The sequence below is a fragment of the Chelmon rostratus genome, chromosome 9, assembly GCF_017976325.1.
Source record: "Chelmon rostratus isolate fCheRos1 chromosome 9, fCheRos1.pri, whole genome shotgun sequence".
Classification (NCBI taxonomy): domain Eukaryota; kingdom Metazoa; phylum Chordata; class Actinopteri; order Chaetodontiformes; family Chaetodontidae; genus Chelmon; species Chelmon rostratus.
In genome coordinates this window covers 16332505-16350718 of record NC_055666.1, presented here as the reverse complement: position 1 = coordinate 16350718, position 18214 = coordinate 16332505, and the positions used below count along the sequence as shown (strand labels likewise).

Genomic DNA, 18214 nt, shown 5'->3' with positions numbered 1-18214 from the left:
ATGCATGATCTCAGATGTACACGTGGCTGTGAGTTTCTCTGTGGAGTTTTAGTGGACAGGGTGCTGGCTGCTGCTGTCACCACCATGATGGCCAGTGAGAGAATAGGTGATGTGTCCCTTTTTTAGAAACCATAAAAGAAGCCCTGCATGCTATTAAGCATGCATCAGCGCACCCCTTTCTCGTCGGCTTTAAGAGGGGGACATCGGAGCACAGCGCCGTTAACCTGTGTTCTCAATCTCTCTGTCACATGAAATGAACAAGCTCCCAGGTAGCTCAAGTTTGCAAAGTCGGTTCACGGTCATATTGTCCTGCTGCTCCTCTCCTTTCGGCCCCTGGGGGAGAATCCTGTCCAAAACCTTGTAAACCTAAATAACTTCTTGGACTAACACTCCAGCTCAGGCTGACTGCTGGATGTCTGGTGCTCCACAGAGGAGACGCAGGTTCACTTGTGGTCAAGAGTTCACGCTGTGGAGAAACACAGCCCTGAACGGCTGAGAGCAGGGGAAGCAGAGACTATTTTAAATGCATAAGCTAAACACACACAAATCCATTTTGATAACGGCGCCAAAAACAATGGTTGCATTTTACAGACAGATTGATTTTTAGTTTCTGGTTCAGCTCCGATATGGACTGTTTTGGGACATAATAATCACCGTGATGAGTAATTAGAATCGGAAAGTGACATTCAGGAAATAAACTTTTCTCCTGTTTCTTAAATTAATACTTAATGACACAAACAATACAAATGTAACTGCTTAAAATAAACATCAATTCAAACTATACTGAAAAGTTTAGTTTACACTGCCACATGCTCTCAGAGTGTCAGCAACACAATGGTGTGTTAACTGAGAAATCACAAAAAAATCTGCAGTGTAATATGTTGCATAGATTACCTGCGGTCGCGTGTTTTAAATCTGCATGTGTGTTATATGCAGCACTTCCTAGCTTGTAGTACTACGTATGTGTCAGTGTCACTGTGTTAGTCAATGGTGCTAGTGGTGAGTTTTGAAAGTGATGGTGCATGTTTCAGGAAGCAAGAGATTCATGGGAAAGGAATGCACCGAGGAACGTCTCCGTCCAAGGCAGCTGTGTCTGAGACAGAGCGAGGTGCTTGAGAACAGTGTGGGAGACTGAAATTCTCCCAAGAAGCCAAAACAACACTCACATGCTTGGAAATCCATTAAAGGAGGACTAAAGGAGTTGATTCACTTACTCGCTGGGACTATAGTGATGTTAAAAAAAAAAAAAAGCAAGGAAGGGAAAATGTTATGTCAGAGTGATATGTTACAATACATCGATGGAATACGGCACATGTTTGCATAATGCTGAAAGTAAATAACCGTTTGGGTTGCCTAATGTGCCAATTCTCCTGCTACAAAACAATAATGATTGGACTATTCAAACTCTAGCAAAACGTTGTTGACCACTTTCTTCACTAATTTCAGCTTTTCATCCATTTGTCTGGTGCTGTTATACAGCTGGAAGAAAATCAAATTATCAAACAATGACTCCCACAGAGAGATCTACGGATAACAATGAAAACAGTTGGGGCTTTTTCAAAGGAATTCATCAGTTTACCTGCCAATATTCCTTTTTGATCAACTCTTCCCCATATTTCATTTGTTTTTCTCTCCTACCGCTTGTGATTTTGAACTAAGCCAACTGATTCCTGACTGACTGGCTTTCACAGAGAAGTTATTTTTTGCTGTATCTCCAGTGGGATTGCTTAAGTGGTTGAAATCTGTTGTCTTCCGGAAGTAGAAGAAATGCTGCTTCAGTGCCACAAAAGGCACAATAATAAAAAAAAAAAACATAAGAGAATGAGATGATGTTCAGCTGAGTGTGCCTGTAACCAGATAGGCATGATTGTTTTCTCACTAACTTCAGCAGCTGCACATGTTATAGCCTACACTCAGGTTTGGTCCTTTGCTGCTCTTCACACCTAGTGTCACTGATTTCTTCCGCTCTGTGCTGAAAGGGAGATGATGTGTGTTAAATTTTCCACAGTGAACTTGCTAAAAAGGAAACTGTCTTGGAGCCAGAGCTGAAGACGACAGAGTCACTGCCTTCACAAAATGAAAACTGCCTAGAATGTACGATAAGAGGTGACTTTCACCGAGTAAAAAGACGCAGCTCTGAGTCAAAATCTTAGATGCAAATTATGCTCATTTTGCCACCAGTTATCAGCTGCAGTCTACAAAGGTCAGTCCTTTACCCACACTGAATTAAAAAGACCTGATAATCAAACCAACAGCCATAAGCTGAATATCCAGAGAAATAATACAGATGATTCAGTGCTCAAAAGTGTTATTAAGCTATGGTTATTATTCCCTGGGTGCAGCTCAGAGAGCACTAAACACCAGGCTATTTTAAGTTTGGGGATGAAGCACAGGTCCCTGTTGGCCAGTGAAGACGTGCTGTTCATCTCATGCTGGTGTCATTAGTTCAAACTAAGTATCTTCCCAGCGGCGACACGCTGTTCCTGCCTGGCAGCCTCACAACAGGACGAAGAACTCATCACGCACACAGCTCACTCAAAAAGGAAGCGTGTTACAAACACACTACAGAGGAGAAAACAGTCACTCAACGTGCATTCAGCCTTGTGCGTAGACACGCACATGCAAACATAAATATTTCTGTGTACGTGTGTGTTCATGGGATCGAGGAATTCAAGTTGGACCCTGACTGACATTCCACACTCAGTGTAAATATTCCTGTTATGCTTCATTGTCTTGACCACTGTCGCTGAGCCACAAACCAAAACAAATTCTGCAGACCCAGGCACCTGCGATTCATCCTTCTGACCGAAACATCCTGCGTGTGATTAAAATGTGTAGAGTTTATAGAGCCTTTACAATTTTTACAAATCCCCCAAGAGAGACACTGAAATGTAATTTCTTAAATCAAGCCCCATGCTCATAGACTGCATGTGTCATCAGTTTCCTCAAACAGAGCCCCTCCCTTCCCCTCATATAAATGTGATCTGTGCCACGGATTGTTGCAGATTAATACAAGGAAGTGCTTACTCATCAGATATTGCAGGCACTAATGTGGCTCTGTATGAAAGGTTGGGATCAAAATGCTTGAGAGCCAGTGGAAAATAACATCAGCATGGCAAGATGAGTTTCCACTGTTGATTAATGTGTAAATCCTCTTATGTTGTGGTGTGTAGCCGCCAGCCATCTTACTAAAATACATAAATAGTACTGAGTTTATGATCCGCCATGCATTGTGACACACCATGTTGTATATATGCGAACACAGCTACTGTAAAAAAAAAAAAAAAATCACACAGAACAGACAACATACACAAAACACTCACACTTGAAATGCATTGTAAGCAATTATATGTTTGAATGTAAGGAGATCCAAAAATTGTATTTATCAGCTGCTTAGTTAAAATGATTTTCCTCGAGTGTCCAAAGTGTCAGAGGCTCAGCGAAGCTTTGCTATGTTGGCAGCTTCTTACAGCTTTACACAAAAATACACACAGCACAAGCCTTCAAGTGCCTGAATTCCAGTTTTAAGCCTTGTAAAAAAAAAAAAAAAAAAAGAGGTGGCAAAGAAGCAGATGAAAGAGAGAGACGGGACGGAAAATCGAGCAGGGTTCAACCAGCATGGATTTAGAAGGGAAATATTGGGATACATGCTGAGGCTGAAGGTCCTAAGTATTTTGTGTTGATATTCAAGTTGACCATTTTCATGCTGCGGAAAAAGCAGATTTTTACAGGAATTTTATCCTTGGAAGCGTGAAGAATCTCCCAAGACAATATTTAGTGCATTGGACTGGCCATTACACTCCAGAGATAAGGACACTCCTTAAGCTTTGGGAGTAAGCACATATGCTTCATAACAGGAAGGTCTGATATTCAAGATATTCAAAATAAGTATACGCTACAGAGAAAACTGTGTAATTGCAAACATTTTACGACAGTTTTTCTGTAGCTGCGCTGAACCATGAACCATGATGAGCAACACTGATTTGCTGACATACCCCTCAGGAGTGCCCCTACAGTTACTACAGTTCATACTATAGCAGTGAATATCACTATCACGCTACAGCTGCCTGTACTGAGAATAACAAGGATCAAGCTACACAAGTGAACCCTGCACTCAATTTATGGAAGAAAACTGTGGGGAGGCGTCAGTGGATAATGGATAAATGGGAAAGGATACATTTGTACACCACTCTCCAACATACACACAAAACTCAGAGATTCATAATACTGGTTTTATCCCTCTCTCTGCATTGCATTGTATCACCGCTGACACCAAAGCTCTTAAAAGCTTTCCATTTTCTTTCTGCATAAATTGTGCATATGCATGATGCAGAGGCTGATAAGCTTTCTTTTTTCATGACCCACTAAATTCTACGATGGTCTGGCGTGACACATTTCCACAACACATACATGATGCATTTACAGCGCAGGTATAACACGCACTGGCTCACGCGCGTTCTTGCAGACTTCCTGATCGGCACGTTAGCGCACGTAGGCAGAGGAGTGGCGCACACGTGCGCACACAGACACTAAAAGCTTTCTACATCCTTGGTGGTTCCGTCAGCATGACTAAGTGTGCTCCATCTCACACTGTTCTCCAGATAGAGCCATGATTTCCCCCGGCATCACACACTCAGCTCCCAATCACTCCACACACGTCAGACCTAATAGCATCTGCTTCGACACACACAAACACACCCCCAAATGAGCTTGCAGACACACACACCTGTAAATGCTGCGCACAGGCACCCATATTTGAAAGCAATCATATACCCTCCTACACACAAACACACTGGAGGGCTGTGAGTCTCCTCTCACCGGCGATATGCTGCTGCAGTGTATGTGGGTTTGTGGGCGACTGCGGGTGGAGACGAGTGGTGTTACCTAAAAACTAGACAGACTGGCCAGGGGCCAAATGAGGTAGAGGGAGGAGAGAGAGAAACGGAGTGACAGAAAGCAGGTGGGAAGGATGATGTTTGTGTGCTTGCATGCAGAACAGAGAGAGTGAGAGGAATATAGTGTCAGAGCGGGAGGACAGCAGCAGAGAGAGTGGGAGTCCGTGTACGGGGGGAAAAAGAACGAGAACATTATGAGTGTATGACAAAGTAAGAGTTGGGAGTGCATGAAGAATTCATCCTGGTTGAGTGCTTAACACCGCAGCCTTTTAATTTCCTCTTAAAATCACTGCTGTCAGTGTTTGGCGTGGAATCAGATTAGGTGAGCTGAACTCCATTTTGTGTATCTGCCTGCGTGAAAAGATAGAGAGTACAAGTGCGTTTGTGGGCGTGGACGTGATTAAGCGCACACAAATTTGTGTGTCTGCGCGTGTACGGCACGTGCACAAGCTCGCCCCTGGATTTAGCAAAGCAAAATGGGTGTAAATACAGCGGGAGTGGAGTCAGCAGCAGGAGCAGACGTGATGCACACATCGCGCAGAAAAGAGTTAGACAGTGCCTTAAGGAGCTTAGATGGGGGGAAAGTAGAAGATATGAGGGGTGGGGGGAGTGAAGGAAGAAATCGGTGGGGATAAAGGGAAAGAAGCAGGGCTGGAGGGAGCGAAGGAAATGAAGAGAGGGGAGAGTTAGAGAGCAAAAAGGCGGAGAGGAGAGGAGAGCGGGCGGTGGTGTCAGTATGCTATGACTTGCCTCTTCCAAAACAGGAATTAATCCAATAATCGCTTGGAAATGTTTTGCATATTTCTTCATTCTTCTCATGCACATAACAGGCCATCATCTGGTACAAGTATGTGTGAGACCTGTCAAGACCTCAGGGGCACACTCACACACACACACACACACACACACACACACATGCAAGAACAAATCCCACTGCTGTAGGGTTGGTGCACATGTGACGCCACCCAGAGTTGGAGATCCGGAGTCTTTAAGTTTATCTGCTGCTTATTTCAAGTGTCGCTCTGAGTGTCACAAATGTCAGCAGCTCTGCTATAGGCTTTGCCTCCATGTCAGCTCATTAGCACTTGACGCTTAAGCACACACACACACACACACTTCAAGCCCTCCAGAGCCTGAGAGTCAGTAAATTAACTGCCAGTAATGCAGAGGGAGAACAGAAAATGGATCACATCACAAATCTTTGTGATGTGATCCATTTGGCAATCCATTTTTCCTCCAGTCTTTGTCCTTGCTGTCTCTTCCCTCTCTTTTGACTTCGCCCTTTCCATTTATTTCTATTCAGGAGACTTTCTTTAGTCAAACATTGACCACTGTGTGCTGTTTAAGTGCCAGCGAGCAAGTGAGCTAAACACAGACACAGACACACAAACAAGCAGACAGAAGGGCTGCAAGGTGACTATGTCTATTACTGTGTCTTGATAGAGCAGACTGAAAGAAAACACGGTCAGACGCACTGTAAACAACAAAATGAAGTGAAATTGCAAATATGAGGTCAATGATTAAGAAAAGGGCAGATAAGCCCTCAGTCACAAAAAGAATGAATGAATGAGTCATTTGCTTTCTTATCAAAAGTTAGATAAGATAAAAGAAGCTGGAGCCAGCAGCCGGTTAGCTTAGCACTAAGACTGGAAATGGGGGGAAACAGCTAGCCTACCTCTAAAGCTCACTAATTAACATGTTATATTAGTAAGTAATTATATATTAATACTAAGCTTTGTGCGGGACTACTTCACCAAGAACTTTCTGGTGTTGCCACTGGTTGCCTGGCAACTGCTTCCGGCCAAGAAAAAGTCCATATTGCATATAGTGCATATTCACCACACAGATGAGAGCAATATTCTCATTTAACTCTGGCCAAGAATAAACATATTTGCCACAATTCCTTCATCGCATAGATACCGACGCGGGTGGAAACACCAAGAAGGACTTCTTCTGAAATGGAGTAAAAAAACATGAGCCATGATTGGGTAGTGCTTAGTTACAGTCTTCCAGGAATGGCAGTTGGACTTCTCTTTCTCTTTGTTACAATCACCTGTTTTAATTCTTTTAGACAGCAGCTACACAATTTCCTACACAACCTCTTGTAGCGTCAGGATATCTGCATGCTGAATCAAAGCAAGCCCATTCACTAAGTCAGTCATGATTGGGTTTAACCTTTCCCCCCTTCCAGTGTTACATCACTCATGGAAGACTAAAATCCTGTGCTGAGAACACACAACATGTGCTTCAGCTTCTTAATTCTGTCTACCCTGCCTCTGCAAGGGGATGTTAGACTGCTGCAAAATTTGCCTAAATTACACTCTAATGAGCCTGCAATGCACACTCCCAAAGAAGCAGGTGATGAAACATTCACAGCTCCAACATAATGTATCCTCGCTCGAAGTGTTTTTTTTAGTGAATCTGATTGTGTAAAAACAAATATAAATCTAGAGTGGAGTACCTTTAAACTGCAGTCTTTCAAGAATATCAAAGTAAAACACTATTACCAAGGTCTGCCAATTATAAGACACAAATGTCTCTGCCTCTGTGCAAAGAGCTCTGCTTAACAGCTGCCCGGGGAATTAACTCACTTCCCTGCAGTTTCAGATGTGCCACGTTCTGTCTTTTACAGCGCTGGCACTTGCTGGCATTTTCTCTCCTGAAATATCCACCCTCCTTGCCCAAGGGAAGCTTACCTTTCCCTCAGTGTGTGAGAAATCATTTCGTGACAGAATAGCTCCCAGCGTACACAGCAGACAGAGGAAGTAATGTGACGGGGAATCCAGAGGTCAAAGATCATACAGAGGGGCCAAACTGAGGACACTGAGTGCAATCGCTTAGTGGTATTGACTAGTTGCCAATAAGAGCTGACTGGAGCATTGCAGAAGACCATTTAATATCAGCGGTAGTTACATATTGAAAACTCAGCAAAGAGTGTTTCAATGAATATCAGTCTTAGATTGACAGAGAAACAGAAGTGAAAGCAGTGCAACACACAAACCTCTTATTGACCTACATCTTCCATGATTAGCTATGCACAAATAGGACTCCCTCTCCTCCGCCTCGCCACGAGTGAGAAGAAGATTATAAGTTAGCTGCCACTGCCACTGGTGAGCTGAGCTGGAGCTTGGACTGGGGCTGGTCTCCTCCTAGATTTAGGGTAGATTGAGGATTTCAAAGTCAAGAAAGTTCAAAGCCTTGGCTGGGGAACGTTCAAAAGAACCACAGCCAGTCATGAAGTGGAGAGGAAAGGAGGGGGAGAGCGAGCTACTTACAGTAAACTCTCCCTCAGTCTGCAGAGAATGTGGTGGCAGAAAGAGGAGGAGAGTGAGTGTGTAGAAAAAAGGGTAATGCTCGTGAAAATAAACTGTGGGTTGAGACGACGAGAGGTGCTGAGCAGGTGGAATTTTGCTGACATGTTGGCGCAAAGCTGCAAATAAGAGCCAAAGTTTTGGTAGCATAAATCATCAATAATACAGCATGTGAGATTGCATTTTATCTGAAATAAAAGTGGTGTTTTACGCTGCTGAGAACATCTCTGCTGTTGTTGTTGTTCACCTTCAGACCCAACGAAATGGATTTTTGTTGCACTTGGAATGTTAACAATGTCTCTTGAAACGTTACCAGCGTATTCTTACAACCGCGCTTTTGTAATGTGGAGTGACAAAAAAGCTCCAATGTGAGACCATTAAAGTGCACTTTCTTTGAGAACATAATCCTGCAAACATGCCCCTTCCTATGTATATAAACTGCCAGTGAAGCGCTTTCTCAGATGTGCATTTCTCTCTTTGTGCGACACCATGCCATTCATCTGACACAGTCAAAACACTGCCATGCACCCTTTTAGTAAGAGATTCATTCTTAAAATGTAGGTAATTTACATAATATTACTGTATATCTGGTAGCCTAAACAGTGCTTCCTTTTGCACAAAACACAGAGCATCTGCAGCTTTCACCCATTATATCTTCAGATAGTAACCGTTATCTCTGCCAGACCAGAGGGCTAATACCAGAGGCTGGAGAATACCATCTAAAATTCAGGTCTGGGCAAAATGTGAATTTCAGATGTTGCTGCTTTTACTTTTGGTTTCACTATCTGTGCAGGCACGTATTTACACACCATTACAGAAAACAAAGAGAATCAAGCCGTATTTGCTGTTATCGCTGTTGTACTATGCCCCAGTACACTAACTTTGCTTGAGCATCGTGTCAGTGCAGGGACCACCTCTGGTACACAAAATTATTCTGTTAATTGGTTTATTGTAGCAATTAGGATGCTCATTCGCAGAGGCCTAAGGAGGCATAAGGCGACAGAGTACAGTCATAACTGGGCTCTTCTGGGCCAGTAAACAACAAGTTAGAGGTAACAGATGGAACATAATCCCCTTCCTACATAATGCAGTGAGATGATAATCCAACATAAATGTCCTGTAAATTTTACTTGTGCTTGTGTAAAATCAGTCACACTGCAAACGTCTATGATAATGTCTCTTTTTTTTGGAAAAAGCACCCATAAAAAGGCATATAAGTAGATAAAAGACAGACACACTCATGGTCAAAGTTTTTAGGCCCGGCAGATGCGGCTGGCCGCTTTCGGTCTTTAGTGGTGGAATTAGCTCCAGCTAGTGCCTCTCTCTGTTGTTTTTCACCCTGATTCAGCAGTCCTGGACTTTACGCAGAGCCACTGAAAGCTCAGTGGCCATGGGGAATGCCAGCTCATCGACTATTATAATGACGGCCTCCCTATTGCTCTCCGCCTCTCTCTGCCCTTCTCACCAGCACACCATCCCAATTCTCTCTCTCTCTCTCTCTCTCTCTTTCTGTTTGCGGTTTGTCTTTCTGTCCTTCTTGCTTAACAAAGGCTGGTGTGAGTGTGTGTGATGCAACTGTGGCAGCACTGAAAGTTCATAGTCAACAGAATCGCACAGAATGAACATCCCCAAGGTAGGAATGGATGGATTAAAGATTCTGCTGTTTGGCAAACTGCAAACAAAGAAATAATGAATGTTGCAGGCTTTAATATGAGACCCTCTTTGTCAGAACGGCAATAGCTTCAAAGCTCGACAGTAAATCATCAGTCTTGTTGAATCAAATCTTCCAGATGGTGACTTACCTTGTTTCAGTCACACAGAAGTCAAACAATGTAAAAAAAAAGGAGCAGTGCACTGAAATTGTTGCTGATATGACCTTATCGCATGCTTAGCAAACTGAAAAGGACACGGGGGACTAACCTTGAGTTTATCAAAGCGTTCAGTGAGTGAGGACACCTGGTGCTCTCTGTGGCGCCCCACCAGCTTGCAGAGGGCACAAATGAGCTGATCATCCACCATGCAGTACATGTTGACCTTCTCATTCTCGTGCTCCAGGCAGGTCAGCCCGCGGATGTGCGTGTCTGGCACCGGCTCCACCAGGCGGTGGCTGGTGAACGGCTTCTTGTTGGGGTGTGTCGCGCGCAGGCAGCGGTCGCAGTACGACACCTCGCACGTGACACACGTCTTGACGGCCTCACGCGGCGGATCCTGCTCGCAGAACTGGCAGCTGATGCGTGGATCCATTTTAGCAACGACAGCCGGGCTGTGGTTCGCGTTGGTGTGGTTGGCGTGATTGGTGTGGTTGGCGTGCGGGTGGGAGTGGCTGGAAGTGGCCGGGCTGCCGCGGGCACTGCTTCCACTTGTGCCACCACCGCCGCCGCCAATTGTTCCAGCTATTGTACCGCTAATGGTGGCGGTGTAGGGCCGCTGCGGCTGCAGGCGGCGGCTCTCGGTGGGGGAGTTGGGGCCGCTAAGGGAGGCCTTTTGAAAGCGGTCAATGATGTTCTGCAGCGTCACATTGCGCTTAAGGCCCTCCAGGCCGCGGTGATTCAGCGTGATGACGTAACGACAAGTGGGGCACTGAAAGGCAGAAATGGACTCGAGGGGCTTGCTGGTGGAGCAGTGAGACACCAGGATGCGGTGGGCGCAGTTAAAGCACAGGCTGTGGGCACAGGGCAAGAGCAGGGGGTCTTCAAACAACTCCAGGCAGATCGGGCAGGTCAGCTCAGACTCCAGTGTTTCCATCTTCAGTTGAACCAATCTAAAGGTGACATCAAATCCCACGGAAGCTGGCCAATTACCTGCATGAAGAAGAAAAAGTGTGTATGAGTAATTACAGTTACAAAATAAGTAGGCCTCTAATTAGCAACCTCCACTTTACATTTTCTGATTGAATAGAGCAGCAGGTGCCCATTACTGCCCATTACTGATTTTAAGTGAATCAGTCATGAGATATTGGCTTCAAGTTAGATGGACTGGCCTGCACATATTTAGAAGAAACATCACGAACATACACATTTTCTTGTGCTATTATAGATCAGCCGCTCAGCTTGCACAACAGTGAACTGGGCCCCCTCGCAGCAGCCTTTAAGACACGATTCCTCCTGCAGAGCCATTTGAGAAGAAGAGGAATGACTCCACGAACAGGGAGGAAAAAGACGTTGGTTCGACTGCGCGGGAAGAAGTAAAAATCAATGGCGTGAAGAGAATAACGGAGACAGATGCACAGCAGCAGAGGAGGACAGAGAAGGAGGAACTTGTTAAACAGAGGACTTCTGCATTTCTGTAGCACCCTGACAGACTCTTACATGGTTCAACTCTTCATTCAACCTCTGTATGTTTTACTTCCATCTTTCCTTCTCCGGCTCGCCACTCGCTTCGCCTGTTTTTCATGGCTTCTATGGTAATCAGCTTGACTTATCAAGCAATAAAAACTTAACTCCAAGGACATTTCAACTTTTAAAGCATGATGCCAACAACAATTTCAAGCGGCACAGTGAGAACAGGGCCTGAGCTAAACAAGAAAATTGATTTCAGATCCTCCCCCTCGTTCTCCAAGCCCTCCAAATCTCGGCACCTCACAGCCTGCATATCAAGCTGTCTCCCCTGGGTGGCCTTAAAAACCACTGACATGAGAAATCACCAATAACCCTCCCTCACCCACGTTGATTCAGTGGCACAGGAGCGCTGCTCGCAGAGGCTCCCTGTCCTTTAAAAGAAACAAAGCAGACAGCGTGAAACTACAGTATTAAACTGGACGACCCTCGATAGCTGACAGTGACAATTTCATTAGGTGAAGTTGTTCCTGAAAGACTGCCCTCGTCTCCCTCTGTGGATGTCATGCAGCATTTACTGATGGCTGGCTTTTACACTAACCACTCAAAAAGTACTTTTCACCTTTGGGAGAGGGTTGAAACTCCTGTAAAGGGCCTCTCTGAAGCTAAGGTCATTGCGTGCATGAAGATGAAGACGTTCAGACAATAAAAACAACATTAAACTCACAGGTGAGGACATGTTTTCAAGAAAAGGGCTTAAGAGAGTCACTTAGTCTTACTCTGACACTGGGGCTTCTTCCAAGGTTGAAGCCACAATTTCAAAGAGAAGAAGGGCTGAGCATGAAATGAGTGAGCATAAGTGACCACAATGGGTGCTTATCAGTAAGTTCATACAGTAATCGATCATTCAGCCTCCTCGTATTCCAACTCAATTCCGGGTTTAACACCTGTTACTCAATTTTAAACACAGTCTGTCCAAACTGGTATTTCATTTTTGTTCAGCATCCCAGTATTTGGCCTGGTGGGCTCTGTCTACAGACATCATCATTGAGATTTAGAGAGACAAGGGCTTAAGAATCACATTTGAGAAGGTAAACAGGAGAATATTTCACGTTTTTGTTTAAAAAAAAGAAAGAAAAGATTAATGGATTATCAAAAAAGTCGCCAGTCACTCATCTAATCCATTCATGTGGCTGCAGCTCTACTAACTGCGCATATCGTACCTTTTGCAGAGAAACGTGTCGAAGCTGTGACCTTAATGAGTTCAGCCTGACTGCAGATGGATAATAAAATTCACAGCTTGTTGTCAAAACATGCTGATGCATCTCCTTGTCCTCCTATTGAATCTAATTGCTCATATTAAGGCAAATTGAGTTAGCTCTGCCATTCACAGCTCGTTTATAATCACTTGATTGCACTGTGACACTACCCTGGCCTGCCGGTGTGAATTCAGTTGCACTGGCAAGTCAGCATTACGCAACCACTGATGATCTCAGGACAAGCTGAAGACAGGACTGTATAAAGACAGAAACAGAGCTCAAAGGCTCAAACTCATTTGCACTAACAAAAGTCTTCTCCCTTCTGCTGCACCAGAAACCATGCCTAGACACTGGGCTGTGTTCAAAGCAAACATGATTTGAGCAGCAGCTAAGTACTTGGGAAAGGCACTCAACTGCAGAAAGTAGTTATATGCATGCAGCAGCTTTGTTACAAAATTCATTATCTGGAAAAGAAATACATAACAGCTCGCAGCCGATCATGCAGATATTACGCTGATAAAAGGCAATGGGCACTGTGTGCAAATAAGTCTGTGTGTGTGTGTGTGTGCGTGTGAAAAGCAGTATATGAATGTACGTTTTAGGTATTGTGCGTGTGCGCAGGCACATAATGTCCCCCTGCAATATTCACCTTGGCTGCTATTTATCAGATGCTTTATGTGGTTGTTATCACACTGCCCGGCCGTGTAAGGGATAAAGAGAGGGAGGGGGTTCAGGCAAGCAACCACAGAGAGAGCAAGCATGAGGTTCTGCTTCATCACACCAGCAATAGGTCTAATTTATCTCCACTGTATCAGGTAGTTGGTAGCCAGGGGGCAGACGGCTGGAGACAGGATGTGGAAAGGGGGTGAGGAGGGGAGGCAGGACAGCCTTCAAGACCTGTAGATGACAAGCAAGGCCACTGCCCCCCCTCCCCATTTTGACTCAAGGTACAGATACGTCATAATTCTCCACACAAATCTCTAACCTTTACACTATATGTAACCACTGGTCTGTAATTCTCATTTGATTCAACTTGAAACCATTTTTACAACTCTGGAAAACAATCTGTAAAATTAAACAGAAAACAGGATGTTGATGAAGTTCTCTCTCAGCAGCTTTACGTTGAGCAGTTCAGCTCCATATGACCCCTGTTTCAGTGGAAAAATATGTCAACAACAGGGAACAAGGCACACATTCATTAAGCTTCTCAGGACACACACTGATTCATCAGGTCATTGAACGACCACGCGAACTTTGCACTGGATTCAGGTGAAACCGAAAGAACAACAGCGTCTTTTCAGCACAGCGCCACAAATGATCACCGAGCAGAAAATACCAGTCAATCAATATTTAGTTATTGCACACCAGAAAATGATTCTCCACAAATCCTGTCTCTCTGTTTATCAGAATTTGACAAATAAAACACAGCGAGCCACACAAATCCCCGTTCCCTTCTCCTTCCCTCACAGATATAAACCATATGTCATAATATGCTGTGAGATTGTACATCAGTCAAGACAGCAGTATCACAACAAGAATGCAATAAACGACATATAAAGAGACTGAGACAGAGTCAGAACCTTAAATTATTAAGCCTGTCACATCAATAGAGTTGAGTGCATTCATATCCTGGATTTGTGCAACTGTCCCAGTTCAAGTGTTGACTGACTCAGCAATCTCGCATTATTCCCCAGGACAGAGCTCAACAGTGCTGCTTATGCTGATGTTAATGTGACTGTGTTTAATGGAGCATGGCGTTATAATTAACACCAAGCTTTAACACACCATCACCAGGCCCATTAAGCTTTAGCTATGTCACTCTGGGGAAACAGTGCCGGCTATGATGGGAGCCACTTAGGGACCGAATCGCTAGCTTCATGGTAAAGGGGTTCGTTCTGAAGGCACACGCACACACACACACACACACACACACACACACACACACACACACACACACACACACACACACACACACACACACAGAGCCAGAGCTGCATATTTACAAGCGCAAACTCTTTCTGTCTCGTTGTCTCTCTTCATCTGCCATTCTTGTTAAGGTGAAGTGTCCCATCTGGACAGGGAACAGCTTGAGCTGGTGCTTGAGCAACACCACACACTCACAGTCACACACACAAACACATGCAAGCACACAAAGCAGATGAAATATAAACAAAAACAAAACAAAACAAAAAAAAAACAGGGACGTCATTGATGATTCATAGTCTTTCTGAAGCGGGGCTAGATAAATAATTTTCTTTTCTACACACACTGTGAATTCTAATCTGGTTATACTTCTGACATCCTCTGAGCAGGTGCAAGGACACATCCATAAGCAGAAAGCCCTTTCAGCCCTGTTGCTACGGTGAATAGCTTTGATAACTTCGGCTAGACTTAGATAGAACACTGATGTTGTGCTTCGTCTCAGAATATAGGTCAAAATCCTTTGTGCCGTTTGCTTTGTCCCGGACCTGTATGAGTTTTATGTAGAGGCACAGCATGCAGTCATGCATCTGAGGAGTTTCAAGATGATGAAGATTTTTAAGATAGAACTGTAAATATTAAGAATTATTGTGGGAAGTGCTGCGCGTAAATGAAAAATACGAGCCCATTGCAACCCCAATGCAAGTAGCCAGTGACTGACTGCATTTGTATCTAGTGTCTATGTGTATGACGGTACTTTTATGCCTCAATTAGATCCAATAAATGTGGCAGCAGTAATAAATTCCAGCACTAGTTTATGACACATGACCTTGGGCAATTCCCCAAACTAGTAAACAGTGATGTCACGGTTTCTGTCATTTCATAATGCCGCAAACATCAAACCAATAGAAGAGTGTTTATTTAAAAACCTGGTCACAGTCCTCTGGGTGCACTGTATGGCTGCATGTGTATGAATTCATTTTGTTGACGCACGCATCAGGAAAAAAGAAAAGGCATTTGTGAAACAAAGATGATTATCCTCGTATAAACAATCCACTTGTAAAAACCAAATTGCTCCCCCCTGAATTGTAGAGGCACAGCTGCAGAGGCAAAATGGGAGCTTAATGGACACTTGATGATGCTGGGATGATGTTGCAACAGTCGAAACGAATCACCACCTCTAGACCTCTGAACCAAAGACATAAGAGCATTTCCACCACGGCAGTTTTTCTTTCAAAGCAGCATTGTCAAGAGCACAAAAGCGCTAATTCTTATATCCTGTTAGTAATGTTAGTTATCCTGCATTTGCACATTATTTTTATTTTTATTTTTTACAGAATATATAATGTGCTAATACTGACTGGACACAAGCACTAAATCCAACTTTCTTTACTGGAAGCATTTCACTTCAAAGATTCAAAGGACTTGCTGAGGTGCAACCAGAGCCAGATGTTACACATCTATCACATAGACTTGTTCCCTGGGTGGAAAGCAGAATAAAAGATTACTTCCAGGAAGGGCTATGCTTCAGTGCAAGGTAGATCATACGGGTGCATGCATGCATTCAAATCCACATGTGGATCCCTAACCTGAACACACACACACACACACACACACATACACACAGGCCGTGTGCTCTTGGTCACTACTCCAGTATCGGTACCCTTCATCAGTTGCAGCCCAATCTCATCACTGAGAATCTATAGTGAATCACCAGTTTCCATTGTCACATCAACAGTGTCTGCCACCACTCATCCCCCCCGACTCGCACCCAATCCCGCAACCCGCACTCCCACTACTCAATCTTCTCTAAGTGTATCTGGAATCTATCCATCTTGCAGGAAGCTGTCAATCATAGACTTATCACAGTGAAGGAAGAAGTGCAGAAAATCACATAGTTGAGGTTTAAAGGCTGCAGAGATCAGAACGACAGCAAACAACAGCAGCAGGGGGTCGGAGATCTTCCTTTTGCAGGGGCCTTGGAAAACACACCCTGCGACATTGTCGTGTTTATACCTGTGGGGCATTAGAGCAGTGGGGATAAAAAGCATGTGTATTCTCATTATGGGAAAATGCCACTTGTCACAACTGAAATGATCCTTTTTTGTAGAGAAGCACTTTTTGGTATAAGGGAGTGTGTTAAAAATAATTGAGACGTTACTTGGGAAACAAATAGTTCAAAGAATAGTTAATTGAAGCCACACGCAGTAAGGCAATTTACTTTGGCTTCTAATATACTGAAGGTGATGGAAAAATTCAAATGAGTGCAGAACTTGCTGAAAGTAAGATGAGAAAATTAGGTTGATACCACTCTGATGTTGCTAATTATAAAGCTAGGGTCAGGGGACGGTTAGCTTAGCTCAGCATAAAGCCTGGATCTGTCCATTTGTTGTTTCACACCTCAGTTTTTGTTCACATGAAAAAAATAAATTGAGAGTTACTTAATGAGCTTTAGTTGTGCAGTTTGGTTGGTTTTGCTAACTTCAGAGCGAGGCAGGCTAGCGTTCGCCCCTGTTTCATCCATTATGCTAAGCCAGGAAACAAACTGCTAGCTGTAACCCATTGACCATGCAAACATGAAAGTGGTCAAAATCTTCTCAGCAAAACAAGAATAATTGTGTTCTTTTAAATAAACAGAACGCTATCAACACATTTGCCAACCACTTGTTTGGCAGAAAGCAGAAAATAAGCAGTGCTAGCTTAACTTCACTGGTGTTTCAACTGACATGAAGACAATAACATAAAGCGTTTAGTTAAACATTTGCTTTAATGTTTTAACCAAAGTGTGAACAACCCGTCCACACCAGAAAAACGTCCACAGAGGTTGTCTGCGCTAGTTGGTTATTATGACCTCTGTTTACCTTTTTTGTGGTCGTAGTAATTATGACAAGAGCAAAGAAGGACGTCAGATGACATAGAATAAGAAAGTCTGCATATGGAGGAAGGTGGGGTGGATGGATGGGTAAAACGAACACAGGACTTTCACCCAGGAGACCGCTGTGCATGTCCCTTTACCTAAACCTGACCAAGTAGTTTTGGTGCCTACACCTAAGAAATCTGACCACTGACGCAGAAAGTCGATGAAGGTGTGGTTCACTTGTCACTGGTGCTCAACTGTCATATATGTTGTTTTGGGAACGGTCATACATGTTGTTGAGGGATTCATTGGCAGTCAAACTATTCAGTTGTTTAGGTTTGATGACGTGTTGGAACTAGAATAATAGTTGTTTGCCAGGGGTCTGCTAGAGGCCAGCTGCATTCATAGCAGCCATCAGCTACTGTCAGCCCCAAACCACCGTGCCATCAGCGCAGAGATTTGAGGCTGAACATAGACAGATGCTATTCAGCTGACAAGCCCAGTCTGTAGTCTGTGACCTCAATCTGCTGTGGACCTGTTGTTATGCAGTGCGCATTCCACAAATATCTCCAAACAGGCAAAAGGTTAAAGCTGCTAATAACAAATTAAAGGCTCTCTCCGCCAGCTTGCTCATGTGAAACAGTAACACATTACTAATTAAAAAGCTGCCTGCAAGAAAACTGAAAAATGAAGCTTG

The 18214-nt window shown here is 43.9% G+C and overlaps 1 protein-coding gene across 1 annotated transcript in view; it reads right to left on the bottom strand.

The window, feature by feature from the left end:
* The window catches only part of mid2 (midline 2), a 93092-nt gene that overhangs the window by 60176 nt on the left and 14702 nt on the right, over positions 1–18214 (bottom strand). The window contains exon 2 of the mRNA XM_041943838.1: positions 10127–11007. Within this exon, the coding sequence (XP_041799772.1) occupies positions 10127–10951 (825 nt within the window). The 5' untranslated portion in view covers positions 10952–11007. The remainder of the gene's footprint in view (positions 1–10126; positions 11008–18214) is intronic.